Consider the following 17,323-nt stretch of genomic DNA (forward strand, 5'->3'; position numbering starts at 1 on the left):
TGCATCATGTGCTTGCTGGAAAACAGCACAGCTTAGCACTATGTAACGACTGCAGCAACGCTCTGGGTGTGCTTTTGTTCGCACAGCTTGCATTTGGAAAATGTAAAAGAAATCATTTCTGCCTCTACGACCACAGAAAATAAATGGGAAACACTAAAAGTTATAATTAAAAACCCCCTTTCGTTCAGCCTGAAATCCTAGAAAGGCATATATATATAGATGCAGTTTTGTGAATGGAGGGTTGCACAAACCCATTAACCAAAGAACTATTAACAGTGTTCCTGGCAGATGTTATCTCACTCTTTAGCACGCCACCTCTGTAACTGACACATGGAATGGGCGTTATTACAATATGAGATTATGCAATATTGGTGTGTTTGCATTTTAAAAACATTTTCAGAACCTTGTGTATTCAAAGCATCATCCTGAGGCATCAGTTCCAATAGCTCATCAGGTTTTGTTCATAGAGATCTTTATGAGTTGTGAGAAAGGGAACAGTTCAAGTGGAGTAGGTTTTAAATAATAGAACAGTTCCCAGAAGATCACGCTATCACCCACTTGGATGCCTGACTGAAAGAAACTATGGAAACACTGAAACTTAAAATGCAAGTGGGAAATTGAAAACAGTTTTTAAATACACCAGTCAGGCACTTGGAAATCCATCAGGTATCATTCTGGAATGATGCTGAGCTCTCAAAATGCAAGCCTACTTTGCAAAAGGACTTAAGAGGACTATCAAAAGGTGAGGAGAAATCTAGGCACAGAGCTGCTAATAGCTATGATTTGGCAATCAGCATCCCACAGTGGCAATAAATGGCAAAACGAGCTCTATTTTCTTCCCATTTAGGATTAGTGTATGTAAATTGAATATTACTCAGGAGAACAGCAAGTCATGACGTTTATTTTTGGTTTAAAAAAAACAAACCAAAACAGTGAACTTCAATGGCTTAGCTGAAGGAACCTTTGTATCTATTACCAAAACTCAGCTGGTTGTGGCAGGAACTGAAAAGTCTTTTGCAGCTCTAGGGGAAGATGATCGTAGTCCTCTGTAGGAAACTTCAGAAAAACTGGAATTTAGTTTTTGAACAAATACTCTTGCAGCTGGTAAGTGGTAACAGTTCATTGGAACAATAGGTAATGGGGAAAAAACCTCCTCTATGATGTTTTTACAAATATTTTCTGATTTGATGAATATGAATGGCATAATGTACAGCAAATTTCTCCTCTTATTAATTTCTATTTTAAGATTCAGCGTGGCTAAAAGCATTGTCAAATTTCTCTAAGAGACTCGGGGACAAGATTTCCTCATATTACTGAATGCCATCTCAAAACAGGGGTTTTGAGTCTTACAGAGACAGAAATCATTCAGCAGCTGGGTACTCAACTTTGTGAGTGTACGTAATGAAGTCAAAATAGAAGACTCGGTACCTGGCTACAAAGGTTTGCTGTAGGCAGACCACAATATTCTGCATCTGGTTGACTGCTAACTGATGATAACTTGCCTCCACTGTTAGTAGCCAAGCCTTGGTTTAGGTTCCTGCTCCTTCCTCTCTACTAGTTTGTCATTAGAACAGACTGACGCAAATACAAGACAAAGAAGAAAAAAATAGTTCTGCTTTTTCTTCTGTTCGCAGCCAAATAACAGAATGTAAACAATGTTTAAAACCAGGAGGTAACAGTCCCAAGTGACGAAGTGCTGCCTCCTGTCGTAGAGACAGCAGCTATTAGAGTCTTGTTCCCACACACGAAGTCTCATAGTCCAGTTGACTACATCAACAGACTGCAGAACTTTGGGTTTGCATCATTCACCAGATCTGTGAGCCCAGTGAAGAATCTGAGGCTGTGGGGTTTGTGCATGAGGTAGCAAAAAATTACAGAAATATACGTATATTTTAATGACTACAAGATTGTTGTTTTGAAGCTCACCAAAATTCATGACTGTAATACAAATCTTTTAAAATAATGCTTCTGGATATTCCTTTCATTTAAATAAACTCTGTAATCGCCTTCAACCCTCTTGCTATTTTCAAGTCTCACATGTCCATGCAGCATTGCAATTTAATTGATACGCTTCTTTCCTTCAGCCGTGATGCCTTTGTACCTTGGAGAGAAAAATAAACAAATAAACGTAAGAAGATACTTCAATGACATGGTCCATTTTTAAAAGTTTAAGAAACAATTTAAGAAAGAATTATTTCCTTTTTTAGGTCACATTTTGGAAATCCATACTGCAGACATTATAGTTTGGTCTTTATAGGATGTATAGTTTTATATTTTCAAAATGTGTATGAGCATTTATTATTTGTTTCAGTTTCTTGAACGTATTTGCTCCATCTCTAGCAAGTTATCTGCTACCTGACCACAAATGGTATGGGCATTGTATATTGGACTTCGTAAAACAGAAAAAAAGATCTGAACTTCCAGTAGTTTCAACTGGGAGAGACTGAGGCTGGATGAAAGTTAAAACATTGCTGTCTTCCCTGGTTTTCACCCATTTCTCACTAAAAATGCCTGGAGATCTAGCAGTCACATTTAATGTAAAACCTGTAAAGACAAAATGTGGCAAAGTACTAAAAAGAAAGGAAAGGTGGGAAGGACAGAATATGCTATTTTGGCTGCAGCAGGAGGCCAAAGAACTAAGTTGTTTTAAAAGAAAACACAGTACAGGTGTGAACAGTGGTATTTGATTAAAGATGAATGTAAAGGAAAAGCACCAGCATGCAGTGGTAAAATCAGCTAGGCTATGTCCCAGCTCCACCAAAGGAATTCTACTGACACCACAAGAGCGTCTAAATATCTTCAAATGAAAAGAAGAGAAACATCACAGATGATGCGAGAAGAGCAGAATGCTTTCTACTTCAGATGTCACAAAAAAGTTAGTTGTAATGACATGTTTACTTCAGTGAATGACTGTCAGCACTCAGGGAAAGGAACACAACAGAAGATTATGTGACAAAACAGGGAAACAGTCATCATTCACTATAACACAAAATTAAAGCTATTCCCAATGTTACACTTGGGGATAAGGAATGTGTGTATAAACCAGAGATGAACCAAGCAACAGTGTAGTCAGTTAGTTGAAAAAGGTCAGGGCCTGACTCGATGCAAGCTGAGAAAGTCAGCAGTGGGATACCCTTCCCCAAAATGGGGCCAGACGCTAGAAAAGAGAATAGTGGTTGTTATGAAGAGGATAGTTATCCATTCCTGCTGCAGCCACTTAGGGGATGATTTAGAGATAATCAGCTTAATTTGACACAAAGGAAATTTACTTTAGGTGTTGATAAAATTCTGTAAGTATTAGAGCCTATAAAGTTCTGAAATAGCTTTTAGGAATTTTATGAACTTTCCCTCACTGGAGACTGAAAGGAGGAAATGAGACAAGCACATGTGGTATATTTCATGTTACTTCAATGGACAAGGGTGGACCAGATAGTGACTCCCGGATCGCTGTAGCTGTCATGGTGTCATTCTACAATTACCTGAATTTTCTTCCCACAGAGGACTCCAGTATAACCAGGACGACAAGAGCATACGTTAGGCAACACACACTTGCCTCCAAACAGGCACTTCTGGTTGCACACAGCTAAAATAAGAGAGGTACATATGTGGCTTTACTCATGAAAACAACTTGGTGAAGGAAACATGGCTACTACCTCTATATACTTATTCAGCCTGCTTTTAGGAGCTGAGATAAGTAGGTATTTTCACAGGGAAACACCCCTCAGTGCAAGAAGTCATACAAAGCCAACAATGTTCTTACGATTATCCCATCCCCCTTAGGCTTTGATGCAGATTTAATATGGGAACATGCTGAGGGCATGAATGAAACCAAGACAGGGACATGAGAAAGGTGGGGTTTTAGCACACTCTACTATTTCAGGCTACTGCAATGGCCTCTGGGCTGCTGCAGCAGCATACGGAGTCAGAGCAAGTCACCACATACTGCCATGGTCCCAGACTACCATCATGTCCGGAGGGCTTCAGAATGGGCAGAGGAACCTCTACCCGCCTTATCCTGCCTTTGACACAGATTTGGGTTAAAATACACTCAAGATGTAGGACTTTTGTAGGCACTATGTATTGCTGAGGCAGTCTTAACCGTGCTGAAGCAAAAGATTGACAGGTCACATCATTCTTACGTGTCTGACACTGGATTCCTTCCCACTGCGGCGGACAATGACACGTGCTCGGTCCAATACACTCCCCACCGTTCTTACACTCCTGAAGACAGATAGCTGCACAGACATCATCACAAAGTTTGGTTATATCACAAATTATTACTTAGGTACATTTCAGGATGCCCACGAGAGGTTGAGTATTTTTCATACACAAGAATCACATCACCTTCACTGAAAATCTGTCTGAGATCGACGGGGTATTAAAGAAGAGAGGCAACCAGAAACAAAAAGCCCTGCAGCCAAAGCACGCGTCGAGATGTTCTGAGGCATCACAGATGCTACAAAAGCCCCAAACACTGAATTAAGTCAACACCACTGAAGAGCTTTGTTTTTTTCCAAATTTACCTTTCTAAAACCCACATCTTAGTGAGAGATCTTTTGTCTATCATGCAATTAAACACACAGTGAATCAACTCATGAATATTTGATCCACAGTTATTTTCTATGACTCATTTTTCTGCACATTCATCCCTGCTTATTAAGCCATAATCTAAAATACTATTATTTCTCATTGGTTAATTGACTGTTTGGTAATCAAATCTCTCTTTCACAGTGTCCAAGAATACCTCACCCCTGTCAATATGGGTAACTTTTTTTCAATAAAACTTTCCAATAATTACAGAAAGTAACACAGGGAAAATTGTTTTTCCTCCATGCCATTAGAGAGCTCATTGGCCATATCAATATCTGAGCCTCGGGTGGGTACTATGACAGACACTAACACTTTATCTATGTGATTTCTACCACTCATCTTCATGCTGATTTTCATGCAGACTGTGCTTTTATCCATGCTGCTTCATATGTTTTACGCACCATCAATATCTTCATTAAGATACAATGTGACCCACAGCTGTGCTACCATCACAGTCCTATTTCTACCTTTCCTAAAAGAGCTTGTGCCCATTGCATCTTCTATTCCAATCATTTCACACTATGTTTCCACAGTTTTGCAATCTTTCACTGTACTACTTTTTCTATTATATCTGCTTTTCTGTCCTACGGCACAAATTTAAATCGTTTCACTTCATTGACTCAGCTCTTTGCAGCTGTGTGTATTCAGAAACACAGATGCTTCTTACTTAGACAAGAATTAAGAAAGAAATGAGTATTTGCTAGACAAGAATTTAACAGATATTTTGGTCTCACGATTTAACCTAGGAACTGCATGGTGTTAATTCTCCACCCTAAATTTTGCTGCCAAGTTATAGGCCATTTTTTTTTCCAATATGTGTATATTCTTGAGTTCTTTGGCACTAGCTTCACATTACTTGTATGGACAGAGTTGTCCTTTAGTCACAGATTACTTTTAAGATACTTACGTGTGTTACATCTTTTTCCCCTCCATCCTGAAGGACAAGAGCAAACGTTTGGCCCTACACACTTTCCTCCATTCATGCACCTTGGCTCACAGACACCTTAAAATCAAGAACATCTGCCGTTTAATACATTTAACTGATTACAGAATAACTTATTGGTTACTTTCAGATCCTGGAAGGATTTTAACACCGGCTTACTTTTTTCACATCTTCTGCCTGTGTACCCATTAGGACAAGTACAGACATTGCTTCTCATGCAATGACCACCATTCTTACAAGGTGGGCTGCAGACAGCTAGAAGATAGAAGCAGGAGAAAAAGGCTGTAGTTTGCATTTTGTTTGCCTTTGCAATACAGTTCTGGGAAACAAGAGCACAACACTAAAGTTCTGATAGTTTATACAGACATTCAGGTCTGTCTAGTTAAAATCATATTAATGTGGATTGGTGCCTACGTCAATAGTAAATACAAAATCGGATAAAAAAGGGATTGATGTTGGCAACTGTATGTGTACATGAGTAACCAGACTACATAATATACAATGCAACTGGCTGAACATTGCTCAAAAGTTGAGTGGAAGACAAGCATATTTTAAGTCTTCCTTCTCCTTGAACATTCACTAATCAGAGATAAAATCTAAAAACCAATGTAATCTCTGTTTCATACCAGTATGTGACTTGATTGTGAATTTTATGTCTGAAGATAACTGTGTTTTCTCACAGATTTCCTTATAATAGCAGCTAAGAAGGGAGGGGAAAAAAAAAACAAAGGGGAAAAAAAAAAGAAAAGAAAGATTACCATTCTGACACTGTGCACCAAAGAATCCATGTGGACAGAGGCAAACATCTGGCTTAGTACAGGAACCACCGTTGAGACACACAGGGTCACACATTGCTGCAGAAAAAGGGTCAGGAGGAGTGGGAAGCATGACCACCAAATAAAGTCTATAAAATAAGTGCTTCTGCTGCAAGGACAGGAATTAAACACCTAAGACAACTGCAGGTAACACCATTCAATTAAAATCTTTACCCAAAATTTTTGAGATCAGTGAGACTTCCTAGAGGAGCTGTTGGCAGCAGAACTAACATGTAGAGACAAGAAGGAAGGCAGTGGCTCTACAGCAGTAAGCAGCCACTCATCCCTGATGTCTGAGCCACGTAGTTACAAATTTCAAACTATGGGAGTTCCTACAGATGCTCTCCCAGGAACACGGAAGTTGCAGGAATGTTACCTGTACTGCATGTAGGTCCGTACCACCCAGGTTTACACTGGCAGATGTCTGGAGTAAGACATTCACCACCATTTTCGCAGTGTCTGTTGCAAACCACTACCATCCAAGAAGATGAACAAAAACAAAGGCAGGGGGAAGGCAGAGAGGAGAAAGAGATGTGTTACAAATTATACTTGATTCGTTTTTCAAACAAATTTCAATTTCTTTCCCAAATATCAACACTAGAACTAACATACAATTCCACTGGTTGAAGAGGAATTGCTGAACAGATTAATCCAGTCTTAAAGCCATAAAAAGCAAGCACCAGACTAAAAAGGTAAATAAAATGCTTTTGTATGTAATTATCCATGGTCTGGTTATATTCAGTGTTAAAAATCTAGAAAATTTCAAATAAATTCTGAAAAAAATTGGAAATTCAATACTAAGAGACAAACGGACCATGTTACATGATGGATTTGACGGACTCCAAGAGAGTTCACTCAAGTGTCCTCTATCATTTCAGCAAGTGCAGCTGCACGCTTAGAGTGGCACGAGACTAACAAGCCAAGACATTGAAAAATCGTGGCTGTGGAAAACCATGAATCACTTCTTCAGGACATCTCATTCTCTTTAGTATTACTTAACAAAGAGCAACAACTTTTTTTGTGTCACAATTGAAATTAGAACAAGAAAAACTGAGAATGAAGAGCCCTGGGATTTGAGGACGAGATGAACAAAGGAGTTTTTCAATTTGGTGTCAATAATGCAGTGGCACGTTCAGGTGAATGATATATAAACAGCACATCTAAATTTGACTCTCTGAATGATAAAAATTACCAGCATGAAATCTACCTAAAATTTGGAGTTGCCAAATTGTAGCATGTAGAATTTGATACATAAAAGGCAATTTATGTGAGACTAACTAATTAAAATTTTTCAGCCATGATCACAGCAAATTTTCTTATTTTTTGCTCAGGTAAAAAAAAAAAAAAAAAGATCCCATAATGTGGTTCCGAATTCAGTTTTCCTGTATCCCAGTTTTTCTGACCCATCATCCACTGATACCAACTTCTGAATGTACCTGAGCATCTAACCAATTTAAGATGATAGAAATTAAAAAAAGCTGTAAGGACATATTAAACATCTGTGTTTGTTCTGAAGGTAGTATCACACCTGCAACGTGCTCAATGTTTCCATTATATTATAAATTATAAATAATAAACTATTTGCAGTATTTACAGTATGTTATGTTTTCAAAGTTATGTGCAAATATTACCTAACTAATGTTTGAAAAGCCCAAGTATAGGAGCCTTCAAAGAGACACAGGTATTACATCATTTGCTAGCAGTAGACAGAGCGCATCAAAAATTTAAACCATTATTTTCTTTCTTGCTCCTGAAGAACAGGAGAAATGTCCTGTGTTCCTCCTTTATGCTTTTTTGCTTACTTGTATCACATCTTGGTCCCACAAAACCATATGGGCAGGTGCAGAGATTTCTGGCCAAGCATGTACCTCCATTTTGACAGGGTGGTTTACAATGTGCTGCAGATACAGAATTATGCTGTTCAAGAAATCACCTCTAAAAAGATGCATGAATTCCTTATGCTTTAGAAAAATGGGAAACGTTAATAATTGACAGTGAGCAAAGAACTGGAAATAAAAGAAGACGACATATGCAATGCCTTTTGACAAGAATAATTAACAAGAACAACTTAATTCCAACAGAGTACACAGAGTCCCAACAGTGGTGGTCACCCTGAAGAAAAGAAATCCGAGTGTTTCCAGACAGGACTTCCCACTCTTTGGGAGGGTTTAGCTTAGAGGCATTTACATTCACTGTTGAACTCCTCTACTTACTATGAAAGCTAAATTTAGGAATATCCAATCATAAGCAACATTTACATCATGTATTAAAAAGAGTAGGGTATATACCAATCTGTTACTCAAAGAGTTCTGTTAAAGTAAAATGAACACACCTCTCTGCTGTCAGAATGAACAGTCATGGAAATTATTTACAGCATCCTTGGAGTATTTATGGATTCAAAAGCAAAAAATACTCTATTTACCTTCCTCACAAGAGGAGCCACTGTATCCTGGTAGACATTCACAGACATTTGGTTTAATGCACTTCCCACGGTTTTTGCAATCAGGTCTGCATAGAGCTGTGCAAAAATCAACAGTAATCTTCAAATCATTAATTTGTGGATATGAGTTACCACAGGCTAAATGAAAATGCCATACTCACCGGCCTGACAGTTATACCCAGTATAACCAGGCTTGCATTTGCAAATATTGGGTGCCACACACTCCATATTCTTGCCACATGTTTGTCTACATCTTGCTGAAAGGCAATGAAGAAAACAAAGAAAGGAATAAGCAAAATGAAAGTGGCATTTCAGCACAACTGTGTCTTGCCTAATGTAATGAACAGATCACACAGAATCCATTAGGTCTCTGCCCCTAAGTGGGGAGCCTGAGACATATCGGAAAAATATTTTTAAGTGCACCCATACAAGCCTGTAGGCTATGCCAAGGTTAATAATGAAAATGAGAAAATTCAATACTCTATGCATTTCACTGATCACACAGTAACAACATACTTTCAAGTTATAAAGATGCCACAAGATTCTTTTTTTGCAAAGCATTTAGTGCATTTATTTGAAATACCTCTGCAAGTGAAGCCATCTCCATAATAACCATAAGGACAACGGCCGCACTTCACTCTTCCATCCTGACTTGGCTCACAAGGTACACCAGGAAAACAGGGTAAATCGGTACAGGTTCCTGCTTCAGGAATCACTATTTCACTCAATTCTTCAGGAAACATTTTTGGTGGGACAGTGACTTCAACAAGGACAAAAGGCAAAGGACTCGCATTATGCTTGGCTAATAGGTGCTGAACTCTGTGAGCATTTCCACTGTTGAAGGCTTCGCTTGGCAAAGAAAGCCCTTTGCTTAAACTTGTTTGGCTGCTAGGAGAAGTCTTACCGCTGGTCCCAAAGTAGCTGTAGGCCTCAGCTTGCACCCTTGCTTTCTTCTCAGGTGATACAGCACGGCTCCTTGAAGACGCAGTGATCACAGCATGTACGGAAGAACTCTCTTCCACGTTAGCAAACTGACCACTGATGGTGCCGAGAGCACGAGCAATGTTTCCCATAACAGCAGGTTGTACAGAAGCACTTCTCCAAGAATCAAGTGACTTCCAAGCAGTGACTGTTTCTACTATGGAGGCTGGTGGAGTGCTGCTACTGACCATTTCTGTAGAAACAAATCTCTTGAGGACATCTGTAGAACTTGGAATATTGCTTGAGATGCTTGAAACCTTCTCAAAGGAAGACTTTTGAAAACCTACAGCATGTTAGAAAGAAAGGGAGAAAAAAAGTATAGGAATATTATGAGACTTTTTTTCCTTCTGAGGGTAGGGAATAGCTTCTTAACAGAAAAAACATACAGCCTAATCATTCTGTACTTCAGGAAGTCTTTCCATCTGCTACACCAGAATGTATCTATGCAGTAGAACCTGACTCCTAACTGGCAGAACTAGAGAAGATCAAGGTATTCTGGCTACGTCCACTCCCAACCTCACCATGGCTTTTTTTTTTGGCTGGAAGATAAGGAGAAAGCACCATATATATGAGGCAGACCGCAGAGATTTTCGTCTACTGGATCAATAAACAGCTTTACTATCAGAGCAAATTACCAGCTCCAAATACTCCTTCCAACTAGATAACTGAAACAGAGTTTAAAGAGAAGATAGTGCTTATGGTTCACCAGTGTGTCTAAGTGCTAGTAATAAGCCTAGAGTTTAGAAGCCGATATTTAATCATTTAATCACAAGTACATACATGCTTATACTTACTGATACACCATGGACAGTATTTTAGATGAATAATCCACCACCTTGTAGCAAAAATCTTACCATGTTTTACTCTCCAAACTTTTTTATCACCTTTCTTGAAGTTTCTGCATGAGCTTTATTAGTGGGATGTTTCATGTGTTTTATAAACAACAGAGACCGACTCAGCCTCCTGGTTGAAAGGAGTGCAAAGTGAATGAAAAGTTCTTCATATTCTGCCCAGGAAAAGTGGGTAGTCTGGTGGGTTGTGGAGAGGAGTATGGCACTGTAATCCCAGAATGGCAGCATGCTGTGCTTTCGGCACTATGGGGCAGAGGAGGAGTGAAACTGGAGATTATCCAACCTAACTTAAACTCTGTCCCTAACCCCATTTACAACGGTACTAGGAAACAGTCTACAAAAGGTTAAACTTTACTGAATCTTATTACAAAGTGCTGTGTCCCCTGCTGAAAAGCAAACCATTTTGCAGCTGATGAAGAATTATCCAGCTCTGGCAGCAGAGTGAGAGCGCTTTCCTCCTCCCCCACTAACAATTCAGAGATAAAGGGAAAAGACACATGAGAATTTCCGGCAAAGAAAGTCCCAGCAGGCCCAGAGTTGGAAATGCCAGCAACAGCGTTTACAAAGTTTTGGAATTAAGAATGTTCACTTGCCATATCCTTCACCTTTCCTTTGAGTTAAAGTAGGAAAACGGCAGTCGACATAAGGCCATAAACTTTTGCTTATCTCATATAACAGATGTCCCTATCCCCCTGTTACCTGTTTCATGTCAGCGGTTAGTCACAAAAACAAAAGGCGTCAGTAAGAATGTCATACATCACACTGTCAATAAAATGACTTGACTGACCCAAGGGATTTGTTGGTATTGACATTTCAGTCTCATTTTTCAGACCAGAATACAACCCCAGTAATGAATTAAATCAATTCAAATTGAAAAATTAAAGTGAATAACATAAAACTGACTAAAATCTCTATTTGTCAGCTCTATTCTTATCAGTATGTGAATCAGAAATTACATTCGTTTTCTTCATGAAAAAAATCACCTTTATTCCCTCCAATTTCTCCTGTGGAATCCTTTCTTTCAACATTAATGTCTTCAAAGCTTTCTGAAAACAAAATCTGTGTTTTGTTTCAACTGCAAATAAATTACAGAGTTAAATTTTTAGTACATAAGAATAATTCAAAATTCAGAAAGCAGATGAAGAGTAAAAATTGTTTCTTAAAAGTTTTCAACAGAGTATTTTAAAAATACAAACTATTCAATAATTACATTGTAAATAAATGTTTGGGTACCTTATTTCCAAGTCCCTTGATTCGGGTAAATAGCTCTATCTATGTTAAGCAATCTAATAGGAAAACATTTTGTCAATAATGGCCTGGCTGAAAATAGTGCAGAAAAAAAATTAAATTTGTATTCTCTTTTTATATAAAAGAACTAGGGTATTTTGTAGCTATTTTTTCTAGTCACCTAAAAAGTGTTCTATAACTTTTACGTGACTCAGTGCAGTCTGATGTCACCAACTGAGATTCTGTCCCAGCTGTCAACAAAGACACAGTCGTCCTGTTTTGCTGACTACTGAGAAGAGTTCAAGGTTAGTTACAAACATGAAGCACAACCAAAGATATTTTATCTGAATGACCATAAGATAATCACATTCTTATGAAAAACAAATAATTTTACCATAACATGACTTCACATCTCCTTGCAGATTATTTGGGCATGGACCACAATAGTAAGAACCAAAAGTATTGAAGCAAAACACTCCAGGGAAGCAAGGATTGGATACACATTCATCTACATCATCTTGACAGTTTTTACCTGCATTGAAATACAGATTTTTTTTAAAAAAATATGGCGTCACGAGACTTTGACAGTATGTTTAAAAAAACATAAAAGTAGAATGTACGCAGGTGCTGAAACACAAAAAGGGCATTAGCAAGTGCAATGAAGTATTTCAGTACATCTAATAAGTACAAGTGACTACATTTGCTATTCACATTTTTTCATCTTATATCAAGTATCTTGCTTATTGCAGAGTAAGGAGAAGACGGGCTGTGGGGACTACATGTTTATCTGCAGGCGTAGGAGGAATCACACTGTAACCAAACTCATCACTCCTATGTTTCATCATGTTGCTGAATTTACCTCTGCAGAGGAAAACAATGGAAATTTGCTTTCATAATATAAACAACCATTGTATTAACGCAAGAAAAAATCTTGACATATATCATATAACTTTATCTCAAGACCATAAAATTTCTTCATACTTCAAGAGCAAGCTATTTACAGTCAAAAACTAAAAAAAGTATGTAGGCATAAAATTAGAAACATCTATTTATCACTAAACATGATAAATGTATGTAAATAAAGTAGCAACTTACCTCGAAGTTCAGGTGGACATTCACAGTAATAGCTGTTTATTCCATCCACACATCTGCCAAAACCACACTGGTTAAGTTTACAGTCATCAGTATTCACTTGACAGAGATCACCTTCAAATCCAGCCACACACACACAAAGGTATCTTCCACTTCCAGGTGGGAAACTGATGTTTGTCACGCATGAGCCATTATTTAGGCAATCACATGATTTTACACTGACCTAAAAGACATGCCCAATAAGACAGTTTTCTTTTTTTAAATGAACTAACAGTGAGTTTTGTAATTAGTTATCTTAAACATCTTATTAGTATGTGTCATTTTACTGCAATATTCATTACCTCTATTTCTACCTTAGTCTTCGCGTTGCAGTCATCTGTCAAAGAAAACGTTAATTTATGGGGATTCATTGACACAGCTTTCCACAAAAGTAGACCTGATGGGGAAAGACTGGCACCTTCTGGACCAGAATCCAAAGTGAAATGAATAGCAGAGCCCTCTGGATCTGAAGCCGAAAACTGATACACTAAATCTTCGCCATAAAAAGTCCGCAGCATACCCTGAAAAGTTTCAAGCACAGGAGGCTGGTTGTCTGTAACAAAGAAGACATTTTCTCTTTTAAGCAAAAGTTGCAATGCACATATAAAAATTCAAAAGGAGCATATCTTTCTATTAAGGAAGTCACATGCAATTATTTCTCTTAAATTCTGATGTTATTTGAATGGCACAGGAAAAACACATTATAACTGCAACAACACAACCAAGAAATTCCTTACACTACACGAGAGCTTATAAAGATGCATTGCTTCTTTACACAAAAAGAATTCAGAACTTATCGAATTTAAACACTGTGTTTTGACTATGCAGAGACAGTCTGCAGATGAAAGTATAGGAAGCCATAAAACTCAGAGGTGATTGCTGTTTCCTTTAAGAAATGAACGGACATTGTTAAGCAATCCTTGGGAATGGGCTGCAGAGACTATCTTAGCAAAACTGAGCATGAGGTGATGGAATAAGTCATTCACTCACCATTCCTTGGAAGGACTTCAACCACACAACAACTTACTCACTGGTAAGATATTTAGATGCTTGTACTGTTGAGCTATAACCTATCTGGCATGAGTAACTAGATCTCAAGAAAGACCAGGTGAAAACAAACAAACAAAACCCCACTGCACCAGGACAGGTTCTGTGAAAGAGAGAAGCAGAAGCCCTGAGGAGAGTGTAGGTCTTGAAGATGGGACATAGGAAGGTGATTAAGATCATTAAGTTTTGGGTTACAGTGAAGGGATCGCTCCAAGGAGGAACCCACCCACTGTGGCAGAAACTACCTTAGAGGGAAAAGAAGCCATAATCAGTGTCCCAGCAGTTAGATTCTGACACCCTGTTCCTAACATCATCCAATCTAGAGAAGAGGCTGTGCTCTTTGATTTTGAGGAATTGCCTCTGGTGTACATTCTTCTCTCACTTCTGAGAGAAGAATTCCAGTCCACGGCTGCAATATGGAAATCCCTTGACTCCCTGACTGCTGGATGAGTTTTATTCCATTCATGTTTCATTCTTTTGGAACAGGTATAGCTACCTTGGCTTCTAGTATAGGTTTGAACGAGGAAAAGATTCAGCAAGATAGGCACTAGAAGTCCCACTCATGCATGACCCTTCCCAATCTACACAGAGTCTTGCTAGCACATTCATTCATGAAAACACAGAGAACTGATGTATTTGAGACGTTATGGACTTGGGCTGATGGGGCAGGATGGATGGCTACTAGTAAAGCCCCAAGAGACATCCCATTTGATGCAGGGACTGATACAATTTGTATATCCAAGGTCAAGATCTGAGCCAAAAGAGCTAAAACGTCTAGGCTAGAACTTTGTACTATGGAGGAGGAAAATGATGAATCTAGATTGAGGTCACACGTTTCCTAGTGTGGTTTCTAACTGGACTGAAGTATGATAGCCTTGGATATACTTTCAAGTATTTGTTTAGGCCATGTATCTATGCCATCAATGTGAATTATGTCCAAATATTAAGTGGTTAATAAATGAGACATGCCATTTAATTCAGTTTCTTGTGTTCTCCCCTTGTTTAGAATCCAAGTCAGTAGTTGGAAAACAGTTTTTATTCCTAAATGTTGAAGACAAACATTTGTGGATGTAGCTGTGCCAAATATCAAAAGACTGCAAAGTGCTAATTAGACCAGGAGTTGTTAATTTTCATTAGTTATTTCTGATGGCTACAGGGTGAAGGGAAGCCTGACTTTTATCTATATTGTCTGGAAAACAAAATATCATTTTCAGAAATTAGGAGAAATGTCAGATGAAAAACAAGATCAAATTACAAGCTGAAGTAGTGGGTATTGAGCTTTAAATTAAATACTTTAAGTTAAACTTAAAACTTCACTATTTCCAAACACTTTTTTAAAAAATAGTAGATTTTCAGCTTCTTGCTATTAAAAAACTCTTCAGAACTTACTTTCAACAACTGACCATGTTAACTTTGATACGTCAGGTCTGCAGAGCAAGCAAGGGCTGGTTGGATTTGTGTCACCTTCACCGTAACAGAGTCCATCTATATTGCATGTTTTCTCCTTTTAGAGAAATGACAATGTAATAGATTAATTTTTGGTTACCAAACAGTAAATCTGGGTGAATTTGTAAAGCATCAAATACAATCTAATCTATCCCGTGCTTCCACAAAGCAACTAAGGTTGTTTTTAAACCTGAACAACTGACAGTGCATTTGACTTTATTTGGCAATTATATGAAGTGCTTTTGTTTTGATTTTTTTCTTCAAAATTGCCTAATCTCAGCTTCTCTTTCTGTGCTTATCATTTCCGTGCATGGAAAATCCCTGCTGGAAACAAGAACAGGGTATGTTCTGCTGATTTTTCTAGATTTTTTTTCTGCCAGAAAAGATGCATATTTTCATAATAGAGAGAGTAATAAAATATCTACCTTTAATGTACATAACCCCGACTCCTGTGTTTCACATGTCTGACAGGCTCCATCATATAATATCATTGTTTTAGAGTTGCTATAAATGAATCCATCATTAGAAATCTGCAAGATGTATAGTATAGTAAAAATTATTAACCCATACAGAGAACAACATATCACCGGCATGCACTGCTAGCATGACACTCAACTCATTGACAGACACCCATGTTCAGCTGTTTAAACTCTCATAATCTAATCAATCCTTCCAGTAAGCCTAGGCAGATATTTGACCAACCACATGTAGGCGTCTAATTTAGGGTAAATTGAATAGTGTGTAGGCTCTATTGACCTTATTGACTCAATCTACGTGAGATATCAGATACCTACCTCACACAGAGATTCATGCATCTAGACTGGGCTCAACTCAATTTTCCCATAAATGTGTCTAATGTCATTTGAAATGCTCTTGGGTAACTATTCGGCCTTTAACTTCTACCCTTGAAGAATGTGTGTCTCTGTAGGTTCTAGGTCATATCTACCAGTCCCCTTTCAGGGGAGCACTTTCAAATGGCACTTAAGACTTAAGCTGAGGTGACGAGACTAAGACCACAAGTTAAGCAAGCTGAGTTCTACCCTTAGTACCACTGTAAAAGGATAATATCTATCTAATATATTTTTATCTTAATAGGAGTACCTGTAAGTGAATATTTGAAATTTCTGTGAGTACCTTTATTTGCCACCTGGCAATGGGTTTATCATCAACCAGATCCATGACATCAGACTGCTGGCCATCACTTGGTAACTGGCAGTCGACAGTCCTGGCATTTTGGAAGGCAGCTGGCATAGTTAGAGGTTCTCCAGGAATCCATTTGCTATCACTATACTAAATGTTAAGACAGATAATCTGTTTTTCAGTTAAATGCATTATGAAAATATTTTAATCAGAGAAAATACATGCATTGCACAGTGTTTGAACATGTCTAATGCTTCCGGACTAGAATCCAGGGGGAAATATTAAATGCCATTATTTGCACACGCAGATTTCTACTTAAGCCTTTCACCCTGGAAGAAAAGGCAGAGTAGTCTTTCCTGCCCTATGGCACTTTGGCACTGCATTGTCAAGGAAGAACAGTTCTTCCAGCTGGAGAGTAACGGGAGGGTCAAGCAGTGAGTGATCCTCTAACAGCACTGATCTGGTGTATCAGTGCCTCCATACCTCTCCATCCCTGCTCCCAGGAGAGGATAAGCTTTAGTCAAAAGAACAGATGAGGTTTTTGGCAGGGCTCAAGTATCATTCTGGTTGCTGAGGGATGCTGGCAGTTAGCCATTAAACCCTTGCACAACCCAATAGATTACACCATTAACCCTGTAGACTCTTCTTCTAAACTGCAGTAAGGACAAGTCATCCAAGGATTTATCTTGAGAGTTCAAGGTAACAGAATAGA

At 38.4% G+C, this 17,323-nt stretch overlaps 1 protein-coding gene across 1 annotated transcript in view; it reads right to left on the reverse strand.

Annotated features, from left to right (window-relative positions):
• Nucleotides 1–3,464: 3,464 nt before the first annotated feature.
• Nucleotides 3,465–17,323, reverse strand: part of VWDE (von Willebrand factor D and EGF domains) — a 38,696-nt gene continuing 24,837 nt past the window's right edge. Inside the window, exons 14-30 of the mRNA XM_086614904.1 lie at nucleotides 16,606–16,761; nucleotides 15,897–16,001; nucleotides 15,415–15,529; nucleotides 13,281–13,531; nucleotides 12,943–13,162; nucleotides 12,242–12,379; nucleotides 11,604–11,666; nucleotides 9,372–10,052; nucleotides 8,950–9,045; nucleotides 8,771–8,866; nucleotides 8,151–8,246; nucleotides 6,725–6,820; nucleotides 6,292–6,387; nucleotides 5,693–5,788; nucleotides 5,498–5,593; nucleotides 4,140–4,235; nucleotides 3,465–3,583 (exon numbers count right to left, since the gene is read on the reverse strand). Coding sequence (XP_086471030.1) covers nucleotides 3,465–3,583; nucleotides 4,140–4,235; nucleotides 5,498–5,593; nucleotides 5,693–5,788; nucleotides 6,292–6,387; nucleotides 6,725–6,820; nucleotides 8,151–8,246; nucleotides 8,771–8,866; nucleotides 8,950–9,045; nucleotides 9,372–10,052; nucleotides 11,604–11,666; nucleotides 12,242–12,379; nucleotides 12,943–13,162; nucleotides 13,281–13,531; nucleotides 15,415–15,529; nucleotides 15,897–16,001; nucleotides 16,606–16,761 — 2,616 coding nt within the window. The remainder of the gene's footprint in view (nucleotides 3,584–4,139; nucleotides 4,236–5,497; nucleotides 5,594–5,692; nucleotides 5,789–6,291; nucleotides 6,388–6,724; nucleotides 6,821–8,150; nucleotides 8,247–8,770; nucleotides 8,867–8,949; nucleotides 9,046–9,371; nucleotides 10,053–11,603; nucleotides 11,667–12,241; nucleotides 12,380–12,942; nucleotides 13,163–13,280; nucleotides 13,532–15,414; nucleotides 15,530–15,896; nucleotides 16,002–16,605; nucleotides 16,762–17,323) is intronic.

Source organism: Tauraco erythrolophus, chromosome 7, assembly GCF_009769465.1.
Source record: "Tauraco erythrolophus isolate bTauEry1 chromosome 7, bTauEry1.pri, whole genome shotgun sequence".
Lineage (NCBI taxonomy): Eukaryota > Metazoa > Chordata > Aves > Musophagiformes > Musophagidae > Tauraco > Tauraco erythrolophus.